Raw genomic sequence first — 27,011 nt, 5'->3', positions numbered from 1 at the left:
TCTATAACCTTAGCTGTGCTTGTTTCTACTGTTCTGCTGTATTAACCGCCATAACGTATAAGTCATATTCACATTACTATAGATATTATTATAGTTACTGGAAGTGTGTCTGTCTCTGTCTTTGTGTCTGTCTTTGTCTCTCTCTGTCCATCTGTCTGTCTTTGTCTCTCTCTGTCCATCTGTCTGTCTTTGTCTCTCTCTGTCCATCTGTGTGTCTTTGTCTCTCTCTGTCCATCTGTCTGTCTTTGTGTCTGTCTTTGTCTCTCTCTGTCTGTCTTTGTCTCTCTCTGTCCATCTGTCTGTCTTTTCTCTCTTTCTCTCTCCTTTTCTTCCTCTCAACCGGTGCAGACAGATGTCCGTCCTCCACAGAGCTGGGTCTGTTCGTTCCTGTCTGTTAAAGTGAAGGTTTTTGTTGCCACTGTACTCTACAGGGGAATTGTTGGGTCTATGTAAATCATAAATAAGTCATAGAGTGTGGTCTATACCTACTCTGTAAAGTGTCCTGAGATAACTTTTGTTAGGATTTGGCACTGTAAATAAAATTGAATTGAATTGAATTGAATATTTCTGCATACCCAGGTCTATAGACAGTCCTGAATTGCATAAATTGTGTTGTAAGCTGTGTGACTGGAATCCTGAGTCTCTTGTGGATTCAACGAGCACAATTATATTTATGTGTGATGATGTCAGTTCTCATAGGAGCCATTTCATTGTAGTGCGAGCATTTTTGTATAAAATGAGCTGTTAATTACAGCCTCATGGAACATACATCCACGAACTAGAGACCTGTGGAATTTAGAGGATGGATCGCTTCATTCATTCTTTTTTTGTATCTGATTTATGACTTGAAGCACAGTGGTGGTAAGCTCATAGAAATTGAGCTGCATCTCAAATTAATCTTCAGGTTTCAAAAGGGTGGTGACTGCCAAGAGATTCATATTAGACTTTTTATAAAACAGGATTCAGTGTATCTCTTAAAATTTTCGAAAATTAAATATATTTCATCTTATTCTTCACACCCTATTTGTTAAATATTTTCCTGCCATTGGCCCGTTCAAATAAAGAGAACCAGAACATTTTTGATTTTGTTCCCTAATAATTTGTATTTTTTAAACAAAAAAATAATCGAAATAACCATACATTATTTTTAATACATTCAACTAAAATAATGAATGATCATAGAAAGAGACATAATATCTCTCAGGAAGTGAAAACTACGGAGGCCCTGAAGTCCCAAAAGATAATATTTTTTCATCACAAATTATTATCTTCTGCAAAACATGATAATTGCCGTATGCGAATAACATCATTTTTTGTTCGCACAAGATTAAAAAAAAAAATCACCTTTTGGGATTTTAGGGGTGCCGTAGTGTTTTTCCAGATGCAGCGCAAAATATCAGAATCAGAATCAGAAATACTTTAATAACCCCAGGGGAAATGATTTTTGTCACAAACTCCAGCTGTACAAACAACAAAGATTATACAGACAACATATATTAGAAAGAAACATATACATATTCATAACTATTAACAATGAAATACACATAAACAACGAAAGACAACAAAACTGTCACTTAAAACAGAGCCATAATAGGAATATGGAAACCCATTTGAAAACTACATTTCCCTGCATTCCTTGCGAGCTCCAATTTGACAACCAGCCAATGCGCGCCATGACAGCCCGGCACGTGACGTAGGGTAAGTTCCTGCTGTGGCTTGAGGGGAACATATCGACATTCAGCCACGGGAGAATCGCACTTTGCGGGTAAGTTAAGACATTTGGCCACAACGAGGCCACCCGAGTCGGTATTAAGTGTTCTCCGGAGGGGCTTGCCGAAGGTTTCTGTGCTCTGTGGGTCAGAAAGAGCCTGTATTTCGGATGGAACAAGCTGTCGTACCGTCTAGGCCTTAGCTATTTCCTGGTGCAACTCCACAGCTGTGTGTATTGGAATGACCAACTTGGAAAAGTTCAGTTTCGGGGGTGTTGGTGGCGCTTTGTTGTCCCCCCGCTCGCTCGTAACTGTCCCGTGTGCTGACGTTTAGTCATGAGCGCCACCCGCTTCTGACGCCGACGGGATTCTCGGTAGTGAAAAAGACCGAAAGCCACCCTTTGGCTCTGTGTTCACACCTTTGGCGCTGGGTATCCACACCGCAAACTGCCGCTTCACTGCCAGGGTTTGTTAGTCCGTGGAGAATGTAGCTAACACCCTGAATTACACCGTACCACACGCCCTTTAACTGCTATCAATAAAAACAAATGGGTTGAACTTTAACTCCTCGCGACATTTTCACTGTATTTCTTTGTGTTCACATATTAAATCGAGTATTCGCAGATAAAGTCTGGGATGTCGAAGTGAACGTGTGTCTGCTCTGTTGTCGCCCAGCTACTGGTGCACAGGTCACCGGGTCAAACTGATCTAGTGTGGGATTAATCAGCCCTGTAAGAAATGATGACTATAAATCTATTTTATGATATTATATTATACTATACATAAACAGTCGTAGTTAGCCTTTGAAGGTGTTTCCTGTCCGACTCAGTTGCTGGCTTGGATAACTGCTCCAGCTTCTGTATGCAGCCAGATCAATTTTAAAGTATGGCCCATATATCTTTGACAGGCTTTAGTTTGCCACATAAAGGCTAAATATGGATCTACTGTATGTGTTGGAGAAGTGTTCATTTTGGCAACTGACTTTGATTTAGTTTTAGTCCTTTGAAAATTATTCATATAAGGTCTTAGTCAAGAAAACTAAATGCATTTTAGTGTCTTTTTTTTGTCAATTTTTTTTATTAATACTGCTTTTTTTTTCTACATCTATATCTGTCTGAGTGTTTGATGTGCACAGAGCTACAGGTGTGTTCTTGTCTTCTGTGTGGTTAGTAGAGTAGGGGCTGTTTACCAGGCTGGTATCAGACACAACTGTCTGGTCTGGTCTGGACACAGGCAAGCTGTTTACTGTAGTAACAGTCACTTTTGTGAATACGTACAGTACGAGCTGTCATTATGTCATGTAGCATTTATTTAGCTGATGCTTTTAACTGAAGGAACTTGCAGTAAGTGCATTCAACCATGTGGATACAATCCAAAAGAATCCTTTTTATAGGCCAAGGTGCGGTCTGAACAGGTGAGTTTTCATCTGAGAGGGAAGATGTGTAGCAGTTGTGTGTCCTGATGTCAATGGGGAGCCTGTTGCACCAATGTGGAGCCAGGACAGCAAACAGTCAGGATTGTGTAGAGTCAGGCCCCCTTTAGTAGGGAGTGAGTAGCAAACTGATTGTCAGAGGCAGAGCATAATGGAGGAGCTGGGGTGTACGCTTTGACCATGTCCTGGATGGAGGATGGCCCTGAGCCATTCACAACCTGATGGCCGGCAAAGTCTCGGCAGTCACGGTTACCAGGTTGCCATTGGCAACCAATTTTCGACCGTTGGTTCTCATCAGTATAAACTACTTTTTAACACATGAAGAAAAAGGGACAGCAAAATGTGCAGCCCAAATAAAGTACAATTTTAATATTTGTTGCATTAATGATATTTGAATATAACTGTTACAGTCAGAACCAGACAACTGCACATGCATTGGTGTGTTTTAGGGCTGAAACAATTACTTGAGTAACTCAAGTTGCTCAATTACAAAAATTCATTGAGTCAAAATCTCTGCCTTGATGATTCGTTTATTTCCTTTCTGGCGCGTTCTGCGGCCTGTTCAGTGCAGGGATCATTGTTCCACACGGACCGTTTTTGCGGATGCACTACACTACATCTGGAAAAGGCAGAGAATAAGTTTGGGATCATTTCACACTTAAAAAGAAGCCAAAAGGTAAATTTGTCCACTGTGAACTAGAACTGTTCTACCACAACAGCACGACATCGATGAGCAGCCCGTTGTTAACGCCACTTCACCGAGCGACGCTGTTTCAGTTTAAGGAGGATGGTTGCCGTAGTGATGGACAAACAGGAAGAGAATGCGTAACGTTGGCTGTCCTCATGAACGCCTATATGTTTAGTTTTTCATTACAATGTTAAACATAACGTCACCTCCCTGATCAGTCTTTATAGTTTTGAGTAAATGTGTCAGTGGAGTTTTGTACGTTGTTGTTGTTACAGTAAACAGGAAGAGAGAGACTCACTCTTCCTGATAATATCTATCTCTAATTCATTTATAGATTAATCTATTTGTCTATAAACCTGTTTGAGTAAACACGTACGTCACATAGAATTTTATGCACCACTTTGAACTGTTGAAATAGTAAAGTTACTCATGGTAAATTGTGAATGTATTGCCTTCAACACACACATCTCTCTCTCCCTCTTCCCCTCACGCACATGTACATACGTGCACGTGTGCACACTCAAACACAAACAAACACACCCACCCCCAGGTTACCACACCAAATAGGCCTACCCCAGACATAATATATCTTTTTTTACAAAATTATAATATTTTTTTAATCAGATTAATCGATGGAATAATCGGTAGAATACTCAATTACAAAAAGATTGGATAGCTGCAGCCCTAGTGTGGTCACTTGTGTGCACACTGGAAAGTGAGAAGATGGCAAAGCCAATAAAGTTGTTTGACTGTGGGGTGGAAAGTTGGACGAACTGTCAGCATCAGAAACATATGTGCAAATTGATTCAGTTGACAGAGAACCAGATGAACCTGAACCAAAATTAAAAGAAACAAAAGATGTCCGCATAGGTCCATCGTGCAAGCAACTTATAATGCCCCATACTTGCATTCAATCCAGAATAGAAGCGTAGATTGTCTTTTTTTACTTTTTATGTGGGAAAACTACTATGTTAAAGAAAATATTAATCACACACATGCTCACACTATTGAAGTTAGTTGTCCAGCCCTGAGATAACCTCAGATATAAGTAGCTGTAATTCTCATTTTCCATGAAATCTCAGTTTAACCGCACTATAATTAGTTCACGCTTCATTGCACCCCGCTGCCACACATTTCACAGAATGAGGAAGCATTTATAGCCCGTACTTTCATATACTTAATGTCAGTATTGATGCGTCTGCTTCAGAACACAAGACCAGATTGTTTGACCAGAAGAAAGCTGCTTAATCATGTACTCTCATCATTTCTGTTGTATACCAAAGCTTGTCTCTTAGGGAAAACCTTATACGGTTCCCAACAACAAACCTCTGTGAGGGTGGTTTCCCCACAGTCAGCCACAAGAACACAATTATAGACCAGAACAGGACAGATATGAAACAAAATCCCCTCGTCTAATTATGATATCAGTCCATCCACACTATGACTGATCAGTACGTTTGGGTGTCTTTCTTCAATATTTGTTTTTGGTTGCCCAATGATCTGTGAATCACACGCCGTGGTTTCTAAATAAAGTTTCACTTTTAGACTTTCTCTCCGTCTCTATGTAACTCCCGCCCTCTCTCTCTCTGACTCACAGACACATTTGTATTCCCAGTTCCCCTCCCTCCCTCCCTCTCTCCCCTCCTGAAGCGCACATGTTCAGACAGGTTCATTTTGACAGGTATCTCCAGGCAGAGCAGGAATAAGCTCACTTTAACATTAGAGTTGAATATATGACTCTTTTATTTTTTTCCAATTCAATTTTGAAATCTTGAAACTTTATTTCGATTGAACAAACTTGTTGAACCATATGAAAATGTGATGAAGCACTTTCAAAGTAATACAATCTGTAGAGCTGAGAGACTCTAAAGAAAATATGTTACGTTGCATTATGGAAACTGTAGGATCCAGTGTTTTTGGACGAATCGGGGATGTAGACTCACTGAGCCATGCTGTTAACAGCCAGGCACAGTCAGGTGAAGTGTTAACCTCGATGACATGGTGGAGGTGCACTAGTCAGAAACACAGTACAGTAAGAGATTTTTTTAGATCATTGTGGATTTTACAGTTAGTACACTACCTCCATGCAATATTTAAAACTGATCCACTCACCATATAGCTTGGTATATATCTGGTTGGTTGAACCTGTTTTAGTCGAGATGTTCTGATGCCTTTTTATTTTATTTTTTTAACTTTCCTGATACTGATTCTGATATCTGAACTTGCAAATCAGCCGATAATCTGATTACCATAACATTTAGAAATGTATTATGATATACAGTATATACACTGGAGAAATTAGAGAGCAAATTATTAATACTTAGTTTATTCTGAAATTTTTGATTTTATATTGTTCAGAATTTGATAGAATATCTTCTGTCTCTATACCTCTGCTGTAAATAAACAAGGCACTTCAACAAAAACCTTTATTTTCTGAAAAAAGCAATTTTGGACACCCCCTGTTTATCTGCAGCTCTCCTGGTCACTTTTCTCCTGGTCACAACCTCTCATCAGCAGAAAGAATAAAAAGGCTAGACTTGCCTTTGCTGAGGAGCATGTTGAGTGGACAGAGGAGAACTGGTCCAGAGTGACTTCAGTGATGAGAGGACGTTCACTTTATTTGGGTCTGATGGAAACATTGTGTTGGGCATAGGACTGGGGAAAGACTGAACCCAAAGTGTGTAAAGAAGTCAGTTCCTGCAGTTCTGCAGCAGGAGTTTGGCCTCTTGTACAGCTACATGTCAGGGTGAATGCAAATGTTTATGTGAACCTCCATCAGCATGCAACACCTTCACTGCAATCGTTTCCCAATCAGCTGCAATTTTCATGAATCAGAATCAGAATCAGAATCAGAATCAGGTTTATTGCTAAGTATGTTGGACATACAGAGAATTTGACTCCGGCTTATACTTTTCTCACAGTTTCCAAACATTTAACAGGACAAACCTAAACATAACAATAACAATAACATTTACAGAACAACACAGAACAATAATTTAAGATAAAAAATAGAGGTAATATTAAAAATAGGTTAACAAGTAAATATGAGAAATTTAAAATTGAAAGATAAAATAATTGTGCAAAGTAAAGTGACCAGGCTGTTATAAATATCTTTGTTATATTATTTACAATGATATACATAAGGTGCATAAGGTGCATTTGTCTTCGGCATGTGTGTGTGATCTGTCGGGTGGGGTCAATTGTTCAGCAGTGTGACGGCCTGGGGGTAGAAACTGTTTTTATGTCTGGCTGTTTTTGTGTACAGAGTTCTGTAACGCCTGCCAGAGGGGAGACAATGTCCCCGTCACACTGTAAAACAGGTGAAGCAGTTCCTTGAAGCTAAGAATATTGAAACAATGAAATGTCCAGCCCAGAGTCCAGATATAAACCCCATAGAGAATCTCTGGAAAATCTTTGGGAACAAAGTTGTGCAAGAAACCCACTCCTCTCATTCTGATCAATGTTTTTTTCTCTAAATAAAGGTTTTTGTTGAAGTGCCTTGGTTATTTAATAAAACATGCTAGTACAGCAGTGGTATAGGAACAGCTGATATTCTATCGAATTCTGAACATTAAAAAGAACTGTATTTCAGAATAAATCAAGTATTAATGCTTTAATTTTGATCTCAAGTGTATGTACATGTAACGATTTGTAAAGCAAAAAATATAAGCCAATGATGCGATAAGATACTTTGACAAATAGATCACATCAATAGGCCCACACTTTGGAAATCACTACTAAAGAACTTTCTTTTATGACCATAATGGAAAAAAAACTTTGTAAACTTTGAATTAGATATTTTTTAGTGGCCAAATTATGGTATCTGATCGGTGTATAGACTTGTGTAGTTGCAGATACTTTTACAGCATTTTAGGCAGTATCATCAGGAGCATTTCTGATATTTTTATCGGAACAACTCATTAGTTCAACTAGTTCTCAGTGAAGAATTGCACCGCTAATAAGCTCCGCTGATGTTGATGCTAGGATGGATGGTCCCAAGCGACGGGCAAAGGCATGAATCCAGTGGTGGACAAGCTCTGTCTTATCTGACATGGTGTATTCTGACCCTGGGCTGTTATCAGAATGTTCTGATGTGTTTTCTTTTGCTGATGACTGTCTCTATACCGACAGGAAAACAAGAGCCCAGCTTTGGAACAGAGCACCACTAACAGTCTCTGTGTCTGTCGTTCTCAGCCTGTGGAAGCCCCCTCCCTGAGCGATGGCCTCACCAGTCTCAGTCTACCACTCCAGCGCCTTGGACACACACATTTCCAGTGTAAGTGTCTGTTTGCAAAACGAGACAGTGCACTGTAACTAGTGCATGTTGAAATATTTAAATGTTACATGTGTGCTGTTTGAGGATGACACTCAGCCAGCATGCTTTTGAAACAACTGCTCCACCACTGAAAAAAGATGCGGGTTGCACAAATATGAATACCTTTTTTTAAAAGATATAATTTGCAGAAAATGATGCCTGGTGTGATTTTCGAAATGTTGTCATATAGCTATTTTATCATTTTATTGTGGATCTACTTCACAAGTACTGCTTTTTCACTCTAACAGCTTATTTTCTTACTGAACAACTGTTTCAGAGGCTGTAGTCTGTAGTTAAATTGCAGACCTTAGAGCAATCCTAAAAAGTGATATTTGACCGACATTTGTAGCAAAGGTCTGAGCCTTGTAATCTGTCTATTCACTCAGTATCATGTACTCAGTAAGAGGGTTTCAAAATATCAATTTTCTGGCTCTAAAGTGAGAAACTTCAATGAACACATTCAAAAATTCCTAATAAGGAAGAGCAGCAGTGTTAAATGTAGTTGCTAAGCTCCTTAAATCCTCCATGGTGCCACGGCTCGTCAGTTGGACATCTTAAAAAGGAAATGTGCCGTGTTTATGGTGTCTCATGTCACTGGCCACATAATCTGACCACACTTCTACTGGCTAAGGCACCTACCCTCTGTCGTACTAAAGCACCAAATAGTGTGTGAAATTGTCACTATTTAATACCCCACTAGTCCCTCAAATAAATGTTACTGCGATTTATTTTATGATGATGTCTTTATGCCTTGTTGTGTGTGTGTGTTTGTTCGCAGACCTCCCGAGAGTCTCTGAAGATGGAGTTGTTGGCTGATGTCACCCTGCTGCCAGGGGAGGAGAGGATTATAGGTGAGTACATGTACTCAATCAGTCACACTGCTGTCAGGGGAACTGTTTGGGTCGCTGGGAGAAAAATGCTCCTGTTCATCATCTAACGTCTGAGAAAGCAAAGGCATATGGCTCCGTGGAGAGAGTGCACAATTCCAGCTACTAGCCCCCCAAAGATCCTCCTAAGTAACGCAGACTAACTGGGATTTGTACACTTTTCATGGAAAACCTCTAACAGGTGGCGCCCAGGAAGCATCCCGATGAGATCCCCACTTGTATCCACAATCTCATTCTTTCAGCCACTACCCAAAGCTCATGACCACAGCTGAGTGTTGGGACATAGATGAACTGTTGAATTGATTGTGTTTACATGCACATCAGTAACCCGTAAATGGTCTTTCCTTGGTTAAAGAAATAATGAGATTATTGAAGTTCCCCAAATATACATGAAAGGGGGTTGAATGGGAAAATGACGGTGTAACTCTTCCTCTGGTACAGTAGGTGGAGCTCCGCCAGCATACATCTGTTCGGAATACAACTTTGTATCGTTTCTGGTTTACCTTTGTCAAAATCACAAGTGGCGGGGTGCAACTTTTGGACAGTATTACGACCAAAACAGGTTTTCTTGGTAGTGATGTGTGCACCGTTACTCCCTGGTTTATTCTATTTTCGGGTCAAAAGCCACTGCAGCGGAGGGGGGAGGGGGAGCATGCGCAGACCGGAAACCCGATAGTAACCGGAGAAGGCTGTTTACATGCACGAATTATCTGGGTACTGAAGGAGTTCTCTAGGTCTGTTAGCCAGGATATGAGAAATCCGATTTTACCCGGGGTACGGTGTATACATGGTGTTTGAGAAACCGGAGTATGCCCTTAACCCGAATATAACCAGGTTTTTAAACTAGATGTAAACGCACTGACAGAGACCTTTACCTTCAAGCTCAGCTTCCATCTTCACAATAGTCCAGTACACGGCTGCATCACTGCTGACGCTGCACCAAACAACCTGTCCATTCTACGCTCCACTTTACTGTCACTTGGGGCAGTAACTCACTTCCAACCCGAATAAATGACACACACACACATTTTATTGGTATTATTAATTCAGCGATGAGCAAATAATCATCTGTACAGAGCATTGTTAATGTTCTTTAGTTCTGAGGGTGTTTGAGGGTGCTGGTACTCACTATTGCAGGCTATCAAGTACTGAAATTTGGCATCAAATACTGGTTTACTCATTCTTGGATCAGATATCACCAGATTTGGCCGTTGTTGCCAACTCTTAACACCTCATCTTCAAACACAGTGGTTATGTGTGTAAGACGGAAGAAAGTAAACCTTCAAGTGTAAAAAAACAAACCATTTTGTGTCATAGTTGCGTGCATGATCTGCCAATCATAACGCAGCCGTTGGAGACCTGGAGAGAGTTGGAGAGAGTTGAAGAATGCCAGTCCTATCAGACAAACTTGAAACGGTCGACTTAAAAAAAGAAGGCAGCTCAAAGCAAGTTAGGTAATGCTATTTCATGACAAACAGAAATCCATCGGCCCACTTTTGCATATTATGCTTATGCTGTGACCCTCCACAGTCGATGCTTCAGGAAATAAGTCCAGTACGAAAAACCACAAATGATTTGTACATTTCTGTTTGTGCACAGTTGAAACAATCAAATGTCTACAGCATGTCAGTCAGTGAGCTTAAGAGGTGATGGTAGGTGTATTTTTGAACTTTGGACAGAGCAAGGCCAGCTGTTCCCCTCTGCTCCCAGTCTTTATGCTAAGCAAAGGTATCCCCATTCTGTCTCCAGCTCTGTACTTTAAAGACCCCCTCCACTCAAAAGGGTTTCTTCTTGTTTCCACATTTGGATGCTTAAGCTTCACTGTGCAGAGTTTGACAAGAGAAGGCTCTTTTCACATTCGTCTGATGAAGTTCAACTGAAAATCAGATTTGAAGGGTTGGGTCTACAAGCATGATTTGCGACATCATAACTAGTATGAAAGTCAATCCTGGTCTAAAGTTCAACTTATACAAGTTTGATGTCGAAACTTGGAAGTCGCCAGTGCTCACACACTGAGAATGGGCTTGTAGTGACGTAGGAGACGTTTTGTGTCCAGCAGAAAAACTTCAGAAAAGATTTTTATGCTTTATATATTTAAATTTTGCATATTCACACTCTGGATTTTTTTTCAATGAGGTAAATCGAGTAGATGTCCTTTAAGGATCTAATTTGGAAAAATGGAAAAAACTTCATATTAGACACACTTCTCTAAAAGGGACAGATGACATGAAATGTGTCAATGTTCCTATCTGCAAGAAAGCAAATAACTAATATTTTTCATCACGTTAGTCGTCTGCTAATTTAAAACAATTGTGATTGATCATGTGACCCACTAATGAAAGCACATGTTGCCTTTTTGCTGAGAATTCCAATATCTGTGTGTCTGTGGAGACATTCCCTCTCTAGATGGAAATAAGCCGGCCCAGATCATCGCAACAGTTATGCTGCGTTCACTTGTAATCAGAAATCGGGAACTTCCACTTCTGAGTCAGGCTCGTAGTAAGGGCAAAAGTGTAATAGGAGCGTGCGTGAGTGCGTTGATTTAAGAGGGGAACATATCAGGGATGGGCCGAAAGTAGAGGGGTGAATGTGTTTCAATAAAGTTTACAAAAGGGGAAAAAAATATTGAACACAGAGCGACTGTGAACGTGACAAGATGGAGGCTCACCTGCAGTTACATCTTACTGCCAAATAATCGCTAGAAACAACACGTCTCAATTCTTATGGACTTTAATTGGACTTTATTGTGACGATCGTCACCATGTTGTCGCTGATAGAAATGGTGGCCAAAACTACTGTAAGACAATAAATGTTGATGCATTTGAGTAATGTGGCTGCAAAATAATGTATTATTATTATTTTAATGTAAAAAATGTGTTTATTCTCTAAACTGCAGTTGTCTCTTTAGGTCTTTCTCTGGACACTGCAGTTTACTCACCTTGTCAAAGAGGCACAATAGTGTTTTTTGTTCTACTGAGTACCTCTGTTGGAAATCCAGATACGCTGTCATCAGTTCAGTTATTCATCAGTTATTTATGAGTCAGCCAGTCACTATTCTCTGATTCTGTCAGCCAACTGTGACACCACCTGTAATCCGTCGACATGTGATGTAGATGCCCCTCACTGAGTGGGTCTGTCCTTATTAGTCTCTTAGGTGCTATTCATGACCTACCTTTGCTGCACGCCTCTCTTCTCTTTTTCTCATCTGTGTGTGTGTGCTGATTTCCTCCCTCACAGTACTCACTGCTCACCAACAACATGAAGGTGTCTTAACCAGAGTACTTGCCTGTGTAAGATAAGACACGAGAAAAGGTGGGGAAGCAAATCCGTAAATAACAAATGTATTCATCCATTTTCAGATAAAGAAACCATCTACATCTGTCCGTTCAACGGGGCTGTGAAAGGCAAAGTGTTGATCACCAACTACAGACTCTACTTCAAGAGCTCAGATGCTGTAAGTCCCATTAAAGTGAATGTGGAGCCAGTCAGCGGCTCAAGGGTGTGTCTGTGTGTGTTTGACGGTTAAAAGCCATAATCTCGTGTCCCAGCAGTGAGGTGAAATAACACATCTAATATAACATCTCTCCTGGTGTTTTAACATGGTGCACTGTTGCTCTGGTCTGTTATTACAAACTTAAGCTCCATTCGGACAGGATTAACATCACAGAGGGAGGTGAGGGATGAAATATTCACTGTCCTCCTCGCTTATTTAACTCTTAGTTACAGAAGCCATTTTAACCGTTGGGACAGGTTGTGGTCTGAAGAGAAAGCCAAAATACAGAATAATAATGATTGACCAGCACAGGTAATGCTAAAATCCCCGCACTAGAGATATAACTTCAGTCAGAAAGACTCCTATATAACATGTTTTTATGCAGAACAGTAATATTTTCCCCCTGCAACACTTTCATTTTCTGAATGTCACAAGACCAGAAATTTAGTATTCAATATTAGGATTGGGCAATATGGGAAAACCAGCTCTTGCAAGTGTGTGTGTGTGTGTGTGTGTGTGTGTGTGTGTGTGTGTGTGTGTGTGTGTGTGTGTGTGTGTGTGTGTGTGTGTGTGTGTGTGTGTGTGTGTGTGTGTGTGTGTGTGTGTGTGTGTGTGTGTGTGTGTGTGTGTGTGTGTGTGTGTGTGTGTGTGTGTGTGTGTGTGTGTGTGTGTGTGTGTGTGTGTGTGTGTGTGTGTGTGTGTGTGTGTGTGTGTGTGTGTGTGTGTGTGTGTGTGTGTGTGTGTGTGTGTGTGTGTGTGTGTGTGTGTGGCTCCTCCATAATTACCGACAGGATAAACTAGTTTTTCTGTGTGTGTCAAGGCAAAGTCGGTAACAAATGAAATGCGTCATTAAAATTGAAGTCAACTGTCAATAATTCACGAGTGAATTTCACACTTCAGAGGTAAAGCAGGTCCAGCAAAGATAGCCCTGGCACAGAAAGGTAGTGGAGTAGGGAAAAGAGCTGCGGTCGCACACACACAGACAGCAGGCATATAGAGACACAGTGTTTGGTCGGATTACACAGCACCACGCCAGTAAAGTATACCCCCACGCCGTCCCAAGGGCCCCCCTGTCTGTCAACATACAGTGCTCCACACAGACAAAGGTTTGAAGGGTTGTGACGGCTGCCACGCTCACAGAACAGATACATTTCCATGTTATTAGATATATTGTTTTCTCCCTCTGTATATGTGTTTTGAACATATTAACTGTATCTCTATTGACTGATCAGCTCAGCCTGTGCGTCTGTGTCACTAGAGGCTTCCCTCAGTCGCTGCGCGGGGAAATAAAGTGACCTGTTGGCGTTACAGCGCCGCACAGCACACAGAGATCACAAAGGAGATGCTTTAAATGAAGGAGCAGAGTCACTTGTGAAGATTAATTGCATACAGACATGATCCTGCGCCAGAAAGATCTCCTTTAAATGCACAGTAGGGAACAGATTTAATTTCTATAACGTTAAGTTCCTCAATGTCAATAGAGCATCAGATGGCCAGTCAGCACACGCCTACTGCATAGTAATGAAATTAGTTAGAGTTGAACTTTGTAGCACTGCATATTAATTGTCCATGATAAGAAGCTGTTAAAATAATGAAGCAGGAGTTAGATAGGTTCAGTGTATCTAAGGTCACAGGCTTCTCTGTGGTCTAGGTCCAAGCTTTCCCAGGTTGTTCCAAAGTTTTGTCTCCTTTATACATATGCAGGGGGGCAGGGAGCGTATTTCTTTCTTTCTTTTTTACTGCTAGTAGAGAATGATGTAGTTGTTGTCATGTGTGCACGTTTGTCCATCCATCCATCTTCAACCGCTTGTCTCTATCAGGGTCGCGGGGGGTTGGAGCCGATCCATCGGGTGTGAGGCAGGGTACACCCCGGACAGGACACCAGTCTATCACAGGGCACATAGAGACAAACAAAGACAGACAACCATTCACACTCACATTCACACCTACGGGCAATTTAGAGTCATCAATGAACCTAACACCTGCATGTCTTTGGACTGTGAGAGGAAGAGAGAACCCAGAGAGAACCCACGCAGACACTGGGAGAACATGCAAACTCCACACAGAAGGGCCCCAGCCCTGATTCAAACCAGGAACCCTCTTGCTGTGAGGCAACAGTGCTAACCACCACACCAACGGTGTGCACGTTTGTGTGTGTCATATTTATATTTTGTGTGTCGGTGAGTGTAACCCCGTGTTGACTTTGTTGCAGGATGTGGCGGTGACGCTGGACGTTCCTTTGGGTGCCATCAGTCGGGTGGAGAAGATGGGTGGGGCTTCAAGCAGAGGAGAAAACTCCTACGGCCTGGATATAACCTGCAAGGTGTGTGTGTAGTGAGGGGTACAGCATGAGGAATGTCACTATCGGCTGTCAGCTTGTTCCACCTCAGAGATGAAAGGTGCCCTGTGGAGTTTTCTAACCAAACACATGTTCAGTTTAGATTTAGGGGCCGTCCACAGGAACACAGGTATTTTTGAAAGCCTGTGTTTCTCTGCACGTTTCGTCCTTTCATCCACACGTAGCCGTGGGCTAGTTGTTGCTCCTGAAACAAAAGTTTTTTGTAACCGGAATCCAGGGTGAACTTTTTTCGAAAAGTCTGGTTTAACCAGTGTCGTGTGGACAGGAAAACCGAGGAAAACTGCATTGTCTTGTCAACATTGTTTGATGGCACACTGTGCGAAGGTAAACAGTAAGTTATATACATGGAGACGTGTGGAGCATTCTAGACGTGACCAGCTGACGGAGTTGTATGGACCGAGCCAAAATACTGGTGCCATTTAGCAACTTCTCAGCACTTTGTGTGCGTCTCATACAACAACTACGTCATTTTCCTGAATTTTGCTGATTTTAAATTCATGAGTGACAATGAGAAGTAACTCAACTCAACATCAGTGCTCACAGCAGTCGCACATATTTTCTTAAGGAAATGCTTGTGTAGTCTGGAATATTATCTCATATGCTGGGTGTGTGTTAATCTTGTCTGTCCTCATCAGGACATGAGGAACCTGAGGTTTGCCTTGAAGCAGGAAGGTCACAGCAGAAGAGATATCTTCGAGCTCCTCTTCAAATATGCCTTCCCCCTCTCACACAGTCTGGTAAGGCAGCTTCTACCTTCTACTGCCATCTGCTGACTAACAGAGTTTTCTTCTATCTGGGGAAAAGGTTCTTCTTTGCTGGGCCAGCAAGGGAATTCATTCAAAAGATGATACATTTACTCGTATGACTTGATCCAGATCGTGAAGACAGACCACAAAGAACACTTGTACAAGCTAGAACACAATGAACACTATGAACTGTATGTAGGGATCACTTAAACAGAAGCAAATCCACCCAGTATTGGCTGACGTTTTTCTGCTTACAGTCACCCTCCATTTGTTTCAATGCCCAGTATTCATGCAAATGTTAAATGCAGAAATGCAGCCCCCTCATATGCCATGACACACAGCTCCTGCCCACACCGCGGCTACATATGCTTGGCTAATATTTGTGCATGCTAAAATGTGTGTCAGATCTAGCCTTACCAGGGCTACTGTCTCTGGTATGGTCCAGCAGAGACAGTCCTTACATTTATTCTGCCAGCTAGCTTCTGACTCCAGTATATTTGACAATAACAAAGCAAGCAGCATTACAATGCTGGCCTGGCACAAGTTTATGTTTTAAGAATGTTTGTAGCTCAGAGTTATTTCACCTTATCATTTCCTGTATATATCGTGTTAGGACAATTGGGGCCCTTCTATCTGGTTTTTGATTGGAAAGTCAAATCTACAAGCCTGTGGACAGAAACACAAGAATAAAAGCCAGCCTTGACTACCAACAGAGGAACACATCTTTAAGAGCCATCAAATTTCACTAGCAAAGGGTCGTAGGCCGAAATCAAACTCGGGCCACCCTTCAAAGCCTCTTTGAAGCCTTGAGTTTGCCATCTTGGGTTTTTGAGTCCGTTGTGACCATAGCGGGATGAGAGGGCAGACCAGAATGTTAAGCCAGTGTCTTTTCAATGGCGCTGGGCTAAGCTAAACGCTAAAGAGGCTAAAAACAAATGACTTGACTCAAATACTTTCATTTGTGCTGCAGTGACACAAAGGCAGTTAAAAACCAGCAGTTCCTCTTAAGTTACCAGCTAATGTTTGGTAGCTAACATGTCAGCAAGGTGCAACCGAATGCTAATCGAGACCTTTCTAAGCGACCAAAATGTTATAATTATCTTAAAGAGGTATGAACACAAGACAACACCCAAAACAAGTTTGTGGCTATTTTCATGTACACAGTGTCACGCACTTGTTAATCACAAGGTAGCCCCACTAAAGAATCCCCTGCTTTATTGTCAATTTTACTCTAAATAGGGACATCATTTACTAAATGAACGTCATGCTGTATTAAAGAAGGCTTGAAACTAGTGATCGGGACCATGAACTGGGGTAATAAATCATGTGAGAAGTTGGCTCATTTTCTCATTGACTTCTATATAATCAGACCTCTTTATGGAGACATGCAACAAAAACAATGTTTTCTTCAAGAATTCAAGACAACACTCAGTGGGTTATTGGTATGCAAATGATCATTTTGAGGGTGAAATCTTCCTATAAAATGTTGTTGCATGCTCTACTATAAGTAACTAGAAGCTAAATATTTGGATCTGTAAAAATCTGTTAATACATTTATCAGATTCAGGGTCTGGGCTGGAATGTGAAACAAAGCAACAATGATTTAGACAATCAGTTATTTATGAGTCATTTATCAAGTAGCAGCTTCTGTAATGTCTCAGATTTGCTGCTTTCTTTTATTTCTATCACTGTAAACTGAATATCTTTGAGTTTTTTACTGTTGTTTGGATAAATGACATATGAAGAGATCAAATGTCTTCAGGCTGTTTTCAGACATTGTACAGACTAAATGGAAGAAAAGTTGTCAGATCAATTGATCATCAAAATAATCTGTAGTTGAGACATCCAACACACCAAACGTACAGAAAAAAGGTCCAATAAATCAAACTAATGGTCAGAACTTAAACCTACATAATTGTTCCATTATCCAGGTGACTTCTGTGTTTCTCTGTTGAGGGGATCATTAAAAGAATACTCTGAAATAGTTAGCGTGGAGAACGTACCCCAGAATCGGACAAAACATGACTTGTGGTTAGATACTCTTGTCTTCCGTCAGGGTCACTGTGCTGCTGCTATAATACTACTGTAGTGTGTAAATGAAAAGTGTCCTTCTCTCCCCTCCATGCAGCCACTGTTTGCATATGTGACTCAGGAGAAGTACGGGGAGAACGGCTGGGACATCTACAAACCTATAGAGGAGTTCAGACGGCAGGTAAGGAGGAAGAGAGGTGCAGCATTACAACTTCACTGTTACACTGCTGCTATTGTTTCAGATCAGTACCTGCAACAACTGTACATCAGTAAAAAATGATGGTCTGTGTCTTTTTTAGGGCTTACCGAATAACAAGTGGCGTATTACATTCATCAACAAGAACTATGAGCTGTGTGACACCTACCCCACTGTGTTGGCCGTACCCTTTAAAAGTAAAGAGGAGGATCTCAGGAGAGTGGCCGCCTTCAGGTCAAGAGGACGCATCCCGGTGAGCACAAAACTGATCCATATAAAAAGGAACCATGTAGAGCTTGCCAGTGACTGCCAACTTTTTGAACAGCTCCAGGCGGAATTTTCTAGCATCGTGAGACCATCTTGATCTCTGAGCTCCATTGTATTTCACTCTCAGATCAGTCTGGTAACATGCGTCAGAGAAAATTTGGAGAAGTTTTCCAAGCGACCGAACCAATCAGTGTTGGTTTTGAGGCGGCTCGAAGTGTGACGCAACGAAAAGTGACTGTTCAGTGTAAACAACATGGAGGCTTCCCCAGATGACATGAGCTCAGCTATGGAGCAAGCTGCTCACTAACTCTTTGTTCTCTGGATTCTTCTGTAGAATATGGACCGGGCTCCTGAAATTGGGCCTTTGATCCGTAAATTCACGTTAAACACAAAAAGAAAATATCCTTTACAGACATGTGTTGTTTACTTTGCTTAGACGCTGTTAGTACGTCATACGCTTCTGTCACCAACTTCTGCCCGTATGTTGGTGACAGATGGTTTATCCAATCAGCAACCAGTATTTTCGCCCCTTCCCAAAAGATCTCCAAAGGAGAGTTCGCAGATGGATCTGCTGAGCAAAGGAGAACTATGCAAATCAATCCATCTGGCGGAGTCGGGTTAGGGATTTCCTCATTTGTTTACTCCCATCGATGTTTCAGGAAATCCTTGTATGAAGAGTTTTGGTTTTGTTTTGGCTTATATGCCTTGATTTCTTAGTACAGTCAAACCCAAGGTGCAGTGGCGAGGACTCAGCATGCTCTACCAGGTGATCTACTGGGCGCCCCTCTATAAAGAATTTTAAGCCTTGAACTAAGCTATCCAGCTACAAGATGACTATAAAACATTTTATGGCACAAAAACGAATTTGAAAAAAATTAGGCAAAGGTACAATACTTACTTAAAACAAGGTTGATATCCTACAGACCCATGGCTTCAACAGGAGCATAAACCATCATATTACAATGTCGTAGCTCTTGTTAAATATACATTTGATGGTTAACACATTATGGCTTGTAATCTCAATCCTGATGCAGATGGTATTGTCTTTTCCAGAACCACACTGCTGAGCTCTAGCATGCATGAGATCAATTGTTTGAGTTTAAAGTTGTGTACTACAGAGAAATAAGATACTCAGGCTGTGATCAATCCATCATTGTTTCAGTTTGTTTGTGGGAATCGTAGAGGTACACCAGCATTGTCCTTTGAGTGGGATGTACAGGATGGCATGCTATATAAAATAAATATTCAAATGCAAAAATGACTATAGCCAATATAGATCAAAAGTAAACCTGAGAAAACTGTTTGCAGTTTGGTTTGCTCGCCCTGGTAACAGTTAGTAACTGGAACATGTGCAGCACAGTGTTGGGAAATATGAATGTGACAATTCCTCATTTTCCCTACTGAACTGTTCTAGAACTACTATCATTTCATTGTTGGCTCACCATCTAAAGTCAATCTGCAGCTACAATAGAGAGTCAATCTGAGCCTATTTTGTCAAAGACAGTCCTTCCATTCAGGCTGCAAACAAATCTTATCTCCTTAACCCCAACCAGGGACTAACCCTCACTACCAGACTATTTGATATGCAGAGATTGTTTGATGCAGTACACAGCCTGAAGGGAGTCTTGGTTCTGCTTTAAATGAGTGAACTTTGTTGTTTTTTGATCAGAGTTTGTAAAGAAGAAAATGTGACCAGTGCGTTTACATGCAGTTTAAAAACCTGATTACATTAAGGTTAAAGGCATACTCCAGTTTCTTAAACACCATGTAAACACCGTACCCTGGGTAAAATCAGAGTTATCATACCCCGATTTACAGACCTAGAGAACTCCTTCAGTACCCCGATTATTGAAGCCTTCATGGGTTTCGCGTCTGCGCATGTTCCGTCAGTTATAACTCCCCCTCCCCACTCTGTGGCAGTGGCATTTGACCCGCAAATAGAATAAACCAGGAAGCAACAGCACTAGGAAGAAAAGTCGGCTGTTTGTGATCTTGACAAAAGTGAGCCGGAAAAAATGCTGTATTACGACCAGCTGTATGTTGATGGAGCGCTGTACCGGAGGTTGAGTTACTCTGTCATTTTCCCATACGACCCCCTTTTCACGTAAACGAGAGAAACTTCAATAATCCAATTATTCCCTTAACCGGGGAAAGACCATTTTCGGGTTACTGATGTGCATGTAAACACACTAATTATGACGCTTAAAGCTCACATCACATAAGCATTACCTGTGGTGCCCATTGCCTCAAAGCAGTCTTCTTTGCTTTGTGCTTTGTTTCATTCTTTCACATCTGTCACCCTGGAAGACTTTGTTGCCATGCCAAGCTACCCGCCAATGAGTCTGTGTCCTGCAGTACTGACTGCTCTTTGTGTTTTAGGTTCTATCATGGATCCACAGGGAGAACCAGGCAGTGATCGTCCGCTGCAGTCAGCCTCTGGTCGGCATGTCCGGTAAAAGAAACAAGGATGACGAGCGCTACCTGGACCTGATCAGGGAGGCTAACGACACCACCAAGCTCACCATCTATGACGCTCGGCCCAGCGTCAACGCCGTGGCCAACAAGGTCAGAAGGGAGAGGACTTACTCTCAGACACAGACTCAGCAGGTCACGCTGTCACCTGCATCAGGCTGTCTGAAACACTAGTTGAGAGGGAAATGGAAAGTAACAGATGGAGACTTTCTTGTGAGAAAGCTTTCACGTTACTGTTGGTTTATAAAACACTGTATTTGGTAGTTTTTGTATGGTTTAAATATTATGGCATGATGATGTCCTTTTTTAAAGTAGTGAGAATTTGGGCTACAAATAATGATCTGTCCATTATCTTTTCAATTAATGAACAATCATGTAGTTTTAAAACGTCCAGAAAACTGGCCAATAAGGTTCTTTGAATGAAACAAACAGAAAACTCATGTTTCCCACACGATCTTCTATAGTTTGAGCTTATTCATTTGATCACGTCATCGAATGGCGTTCTCTTCCTCTGCATGGTTGAATGAAGAATTTTCACCACCAACTGCATCTGATGTGCCCGGCCTCCCAGTCCCTTAATCCTCGCTCACACACTGTCTAAAGTCAACATGCACTGCCCGCTTTCAGCCGCACTGAGTTGGCTGAAATCCTCCCTGAATTAGACCTCAGCCACTTTGTTTGGAAAACAAAAACATTGGTTACATACTGTAACCCCAAATTCTCTGAATATATTAACGTTAGATGTTTATGTCCCATTATCCATACACACATCTCATCCCATCTCTTACTGTAATCTGTTAGCTAGTACGACCATCAGTCTACCAACTGACAGTGAAGTTTGGTGTTATGACTGCTGTAGCTAGCTTGTCGCCCATAGTCTCATTTAATTGGATGACACTTTTGTCAACGCCCCTGAGTTCAGGATGAGTCATCAAACATTCGAAACTGTTTTAGATGTTATTTATCTCATAGCCACCAGTCATTTGGTCAGTCTGTTGAACACTTTTAAACAGATTAACACACTCTTGTCAACTGCTGGCCAAACCGCCGTGGCATTTTTTAATATGGGTGTTTTCAGTATTGTCCTCAGAGGATGATTCCTATTGATTGTGATGGCCCCTGAGCATTTATCTAGCACCATCAGAGTCATCCAGACATTGAGCCTGGATGCTTTTGTTGGCCCCATACTTCCTCTAATGCGTCCATGTGTTAAATTAATCAGTACGCACTTCCCGTTTCTGTCTCAGAACAAGGTTTTGTTTCACCTTATTTTAAAAAATATATATATATTTTTTTTTATTGTTGCAGTTTTCCGAGCCTTTATTATGTAGGACAGACAGGAAATGGGGTGAGAGAGAGAGTGGGAGACATGCAGCAAAGGGCCACAGGAGTTGAACCTGCCGCTGCCTCCAGGACCTCTTTTCATTGGGCGACTGCACTAACCACTAAGCCACCGGCCGCCCCAAATTATTTTTTATCTTAATGTCTGCTATATCTCCAGGCTACAGGAGGAGGCTACGAGGGTGATGAGTACCAAAACGCAGAGCTCATCTTCCTGGACATCCAGAATATCCACGTCATGAGGGAATCCCTGAAGAAGCTCAAAGACATCGTCTACCCCAACGTGGAGGAGTCTCACTGGCTGTCCAGTCTAGAGTCCACACACTGGCTAGAACATGTTAAGGTGAGAAACAGAGTGTTTCATTTTCTCATCTAGGTGTACATTATCATTTGAAGTATTAAGTGCTGCCATTACTTGTTTTATCAAAGGCCAAAGCATTTTCTAAATTGTGCCTCTGTGTGTGCAGCTGGTGTTGTCGGGAGCCATCCAAGTAGCAGACAAGGTTTCCAGCGGGAACTCTGTGTTGGTTCACTGTAGTGACGGCTGGGACCGGACTGCTCAGCTCACCTCTCTGGCCATGCTGATGCTGGACAGTCACTACCGCACTCTCAGAGGATTCCAGGTAGTTAGTTTGTTGTGCTTTAAACCAATAAGTGATCTTGATTGAACTTTGTTCTGTTTCTTTTGGAGAACATAATTTGGACCTTTTTGGACAATTATTTAAAGACATTTTCTGATGCTGAGTGTAGCTCATTGTGTGATACAATGATTTAAACCGAGTTTGCATTGGGGATCTGATTATTGCTGTTTAATTGGGATCCTTCTGTCTGGTGATTTGTAACACCTTTTAACAATGATTAATTTATCCATGTGGGGATTGACCTTTCAATACGAACCTAACCATTAAACTGTCTGATTAAACACAGACTGGCAAACTTAAAAAAGAACATTCAGGCAATCTGCTACAGTGCGTTGGAAACGCATGAAAACCATGATTCCTTAAATTCTTTTTGTCAAACACTGGAATTATTGAGGCTGGTACTGATTTAAGACAGGAAGAATTCACCAGTTGCCAATGTGACGGCTGATGTAGGACAATTTTGAGCAGGAATGAAGATGGACCTTTTCTATGTGGATCGTGCACTGACATGACTCTGCAAAGTTCTCAGAAGACTAATATCTTACACACATAACTTTTAAAATAGTATTTAACATTATTAAGCATTATACATTCAATATATATTAGATTGTCAACCATTTCTAGGAATAAACACTGAAAAAATAAAGAATAGAAAAATAATAATAAGTAGCTACATAAACATCATGGTAGTATCAGTTAATGCTGACATTTAAAGATATAATCCATAAGATTTTCGTCTCTTTAATTGTCTTTTAAGTTCCTATCCATCAAAGAGTGATCATATGACCCACTTTTTCCTTTTGCAGAGTATTTCAATCTGTGTGTCTGTGGAAACACTCCCTAAATGCAGATATGCCACCACGCCACGCTGCTGACACCGGCTGGTCTGTCGGTGGAACTCGTCAATGGTTATGCTGCGTTCACTTGTAATCAGAAATCGGGAACTTCCAACTTCTAAGTCAGGCTTGTAGTAAGAGCAGAAGTGTAATATGATAGTGTGTGTGTATGGATTTAAGAGGGGAACATATAGGGGATGGACCGGAAGTAGAGTAGTGAATGTGTTTCAATAAAGTTTACAAAAGAACCCAAAAAAAAATCACCCCAAGCATTCTGCACTACGTTATATGTTCTGTAAAAAAGGTTTTCAATTCGGAGCATATCAGAAAACAACATATGCGCGGATACCAATCTGTCTGTGATACATATCGATCAACCAATATGTCGCTCTGGCTCTTATTCCAGGTCAATAACTGCCCAAACATGATAATAGAAGGAAACTTCTCATCCACATCAGCAGCACAGTCAGCTTTAATTGAACCTGTGTGTGTGTTTTTACTCTCCTTCAAAGTAATTGATTGATTTTTGTTGTGTTGTTTCAGGTGCTGATTGAGAAGGAATGGATCAGCTTTGGGCATAAGTTTGCCTCAGTAAGTAATTCTTTAGAATGATCTACTTAAGCTTTGTGTGTTGAATCCATGTACAATACTGTAGAGATAATAGGGAGATGGAATCACCTGCTAGACATTGCTGCCGGTGGTACAGCTGCAGGGTCATCAGCCAGGAACCACCAATCACCAACGTTTGGCTCCTCTAATGCTGGAAACATCTCCTGGTGGTGCAGCAGTGACAGGAACGTCACCCTGCCACCCCCTGCAGCTAATAGGTGTTCCCCCCTGCAGCTGTTGTTGGGGTTAGTTGTTTGTTCCCAAGCACTTGTCTTCCCTTCTTAACCTGAGCCAAAAGCTTCCTTTCTCAGCTCCTCTGCCAGCTCTTTGGTGCCTTCTTCAGGCTCCCTCTTGTCACTCCTGCCACTCCTGCGTCCCTCAGAAGGTGTGTGGTTAACTGCCCAACATAGCCTCGGCATCCAACTTCCACTGGATAGATGGTGGTCTTCCAGCCAGCCATCCGGCAGTCAGCAGCCAACTCTGAGTACTTGGCCTTTTTTCAATCGTAGGCGGCCTCGATGACTCCTTTCCAGGTTGTCCAGCTTCCTTGTCGGCACTGTGACACGGCCTTGGTCCTATAGCGCTTCTCCTCCAACCTTGTCACCTCTGCCGCCTCCATCTTCTTCTTCTCTTTGCGGTTGGCCTTGGACCAGAACCATGGTGCTTCTCCCCACCCTAGGCCTGCCCTTCCTGCCTGGACTCTGCCGACAATCTCTTGATGTTGCAAGTTACTGATGGCTCTGTTGACCTCAGTTTGGGCATTCCATTTTAAGTTTGAGGGAGTTGGAGGGTGTTCCTTCCGAACAGGCCCGTTTCAGATAGGCATCGTGGCAGCCCCAACCACTTTCTGATGAATGAGCTGGCCTTTCCATCCATCTTACTTATGGCGAATGAGGGGATTTGACTCATTTTCAGCGCCCACATCAATCTTCTGTAAAGTATGAACGAGTAGCACCCGACTTTGTACTTACCTTCTGAGATCTGTTTTTAACACGGTCCTCCCTTTCTGTTTGTCCAAAAGTTCTGCCGTGTATTGCCTCCCAAGGCTTTTTATGGGTTTCTCAGAAAGGAGTGGAATTTCCTCTCCCCCTACGATGAAGCTGGTGCTGTCGGTTCTGACTCTTCTTCTGAGAGACGGGCTCCGTGATTTTGAGGGCTCGATCCTCATTCGAGCCCACGACATCAGTCTTGATGTACATGCTGTGGTCTGAAGGAGGCTCGTGACGTCGTCCATGAAGTCCTCAGTGGGGGTAGTCTCTTCCCAGCTGGGACCCTGATCCCTCCAATCGTTTGCCTGGCACCGATTAGGATCACCTCAAATGCTGCCACAAACAAAATGGGAGAGATGGCACAGCCCCTAGCGATGCCTACCTCCAACTTTTGCCGGCGCCTTCGCACTAGATGGTCAATCTCCTTTTCCCTCCTTCCCTTCTCTCTTTGTGTGGTCTTCTGGTTGGAGGTCCTGTCCTTGCAGACCTGGTTCAAGATGTCCCTAACCTGATTGAGCTTGGTTTCGACACCTCCTCACAATGTTTACCCCAGTTTCTTGACCACATCTGTGTCTAGCAAACGCCCTGCCTCTGCCTCACTTGACTTTGGCCATTTGAGTTTGCTCTTTCTAGTTGGATTCTTGGTCTCTGCTGTTGGCTCTGCTCTGTGTGAGTTGGTGGCAACTGGGTCTAGGAGCTCACATGGGGGCTCGTCCTCCACCAGTGGGCCTTCTTCATCTGTGCCGTCTTTGCCTTCTGCAACATTGGGTCCATTGGCTCTGTTGTTTTCGACCTGGCTTTTGGTCCCTCTTGTCTCACCTACCAGGGCAGTGCAAGGTTGCTGTTGGCCCTTCTGCCCACACTTTCGCTTCCCCTGGTGGATTCACAACCCCCTGAATGTGGTCAATTTCTCCCATTTGCAGGCACACTTCCGGAGGGTCTTCTCCTCATTTCCTGTAGTTCTGGAGTTCGTCTTGTCGTCTGTTACGTTGCTGTCATTGCCGTGTTGTCCGTCCTATTAGGCCCATCTTTTACCCTGCCTCTCAGAGGGCCTGCGGGTTGTATTCTCTTAGGATTCTTCGTAGTGATGATTGGGTGTCCCTCCGGGGTACTAGTGGGTTGGGTAACTAGCCGCCCACTCCCGGTGCGGACTTTCCCTGTCGTCAACCAGTCTTTCCTGACTGTGCTCCAGTCTTCCCTGGACTCCAACTGCTCTGGAGTCACTGGGTTACCAGAACTTCAGTAGAGATAACAGGGAGATGGAATCACCTGGTAGGCATTGCTGCCGGTCGCACCTCCTCCGGTGCCCACGGGTCAGCTGCAGGGTCAGCCATTTTAAAGCAATGTTCAAATTGTTCAGTTTGGCATCTATGCAAGAAATGACTCAATTGACAAAAAAATTGTTTACCTTCCTGTTAATCATTAGATTTTCTCTGTGTGTGTGTGTGTGTGTGTAGAGGATAGGTCACGGTGACAAGAACCATGCAGATCAGGACAGATCACCCATCTTCGTTCAGTTCATCGACTGCGTATGGCAGATGACTAAACAGGTATGTTGAGCACATCTGAGTCATCCAGGTGTATTTCTGTCATTTGTCTTGTGGTCGCTATAAAATACCCATTTAGATTGAGATGACATTGGAAGGTTTTTTTCCACATCTATTTCATGAGCCAGCAGTTTAGATTTAATTGAATATAATCCTCGCTCACAAACAAGCCCCCTGTAAAGACTGCTGTTTGAGTTCATGTAGGTGCAGCAGCTCAAAGTGCAAAAGGACGGAATATAAATAATATCAAGGTTCTCACACGTTCTGGAAAACCTGGAGATTTAGTTTCTAGTTTTCCATTTACCTGGATAATGATTACAGTGATCAGACATCCTGGAAATAATGTTGTTTTGGTGTTTTAGCCCCTCACTCAGATCACCTACAGTGCTGTGAAAAAGTATGTGAACCCCGTCACTTTTTCCAAACTTTGTTGCTTTATAGATCAACTTAAAT

General features: G+C 42.2%; 1 protein-coding gene across 1 annotated transcript in view; it reads left to right on the top strand.

Moving 5' to 3' along the window:
• The first annotated feature begins 1,704 nt into the window (after positions 1 to 1,704).
• mtm1 (myotubularin 1) overlaps positions 1,705 to 27,011 on the top strand; it is a 37,921-nt gene continuing 12,614 nt past the window's right edge. The window contains exons 1-13 of the mRNA XM_083937200.1: positions 1,705 to 1,765; positions 8,024 to 8,105; positions 8,923 to 8,995; positions 12,391 to 12,485; positions 14,737 to 14,847; positions 15,519 to 15,620; positions 17,758 to 17,841; positions 17,960 to 18,109; positions 20,503 to 20,688; positions 22,097 to 22,279; positions 22,404 to 22,559; positions 23,957 to 24,004; positions 26,469 to 26,561. Coding sequence (XP_083793326.1) covers positions 8,049 to 8,105; positions 8,923 to 8,995; positions 12,391 to 12,485; positions 14,737 to 14,847; positions 15,519 to 15,620; positions 17,758 to 17,841; positions 17,960 to 18,109; positions 20,503 to 20,688; positions 22,097 to 22,279; positions 22,404 to 22,559; positions 23,957 to 24,004; positions 26,469 to 26,561 — 1,338 coding nt within the window. The 5' untranslated portion in view covers positions 1,705 to 1,765; positions 8,024 to 8,048. The remainder of the gene's footprint in view (positions 1,766 to 8,023; positions 8,106 to 8,922; positions 8,996 to 12,390; positions 12,486 to 14,736; positions 14,848 to 15,518; positions 15,621 to 17,757; positions 17,842 to 17,959; positions 18,110 to 20,502; positions 20,689 to 22,096; positions 22,280 to 22,403; positions 22,560 to 23,956; positions 24,005 to 26,468; positions 26,562 to 27,011) is intronic.

Source organism: Echiichthys vipera, assembly GCF_963691815.1.
Source record: "Echiichthys vipera genome assembly, chromosome: 22".
Lineage (NCBI taxonomy): Eukaryota > Metazoa > Chordata > Actinopteri > Perciformes > Trachinidae > Echiichthys > Echiichthys vipera.
The sequence above is the reverse complement of the archived record's forward strand: the minus strand, read 5'-3'. Positions and strand labels throughout refer to the sequence as shown.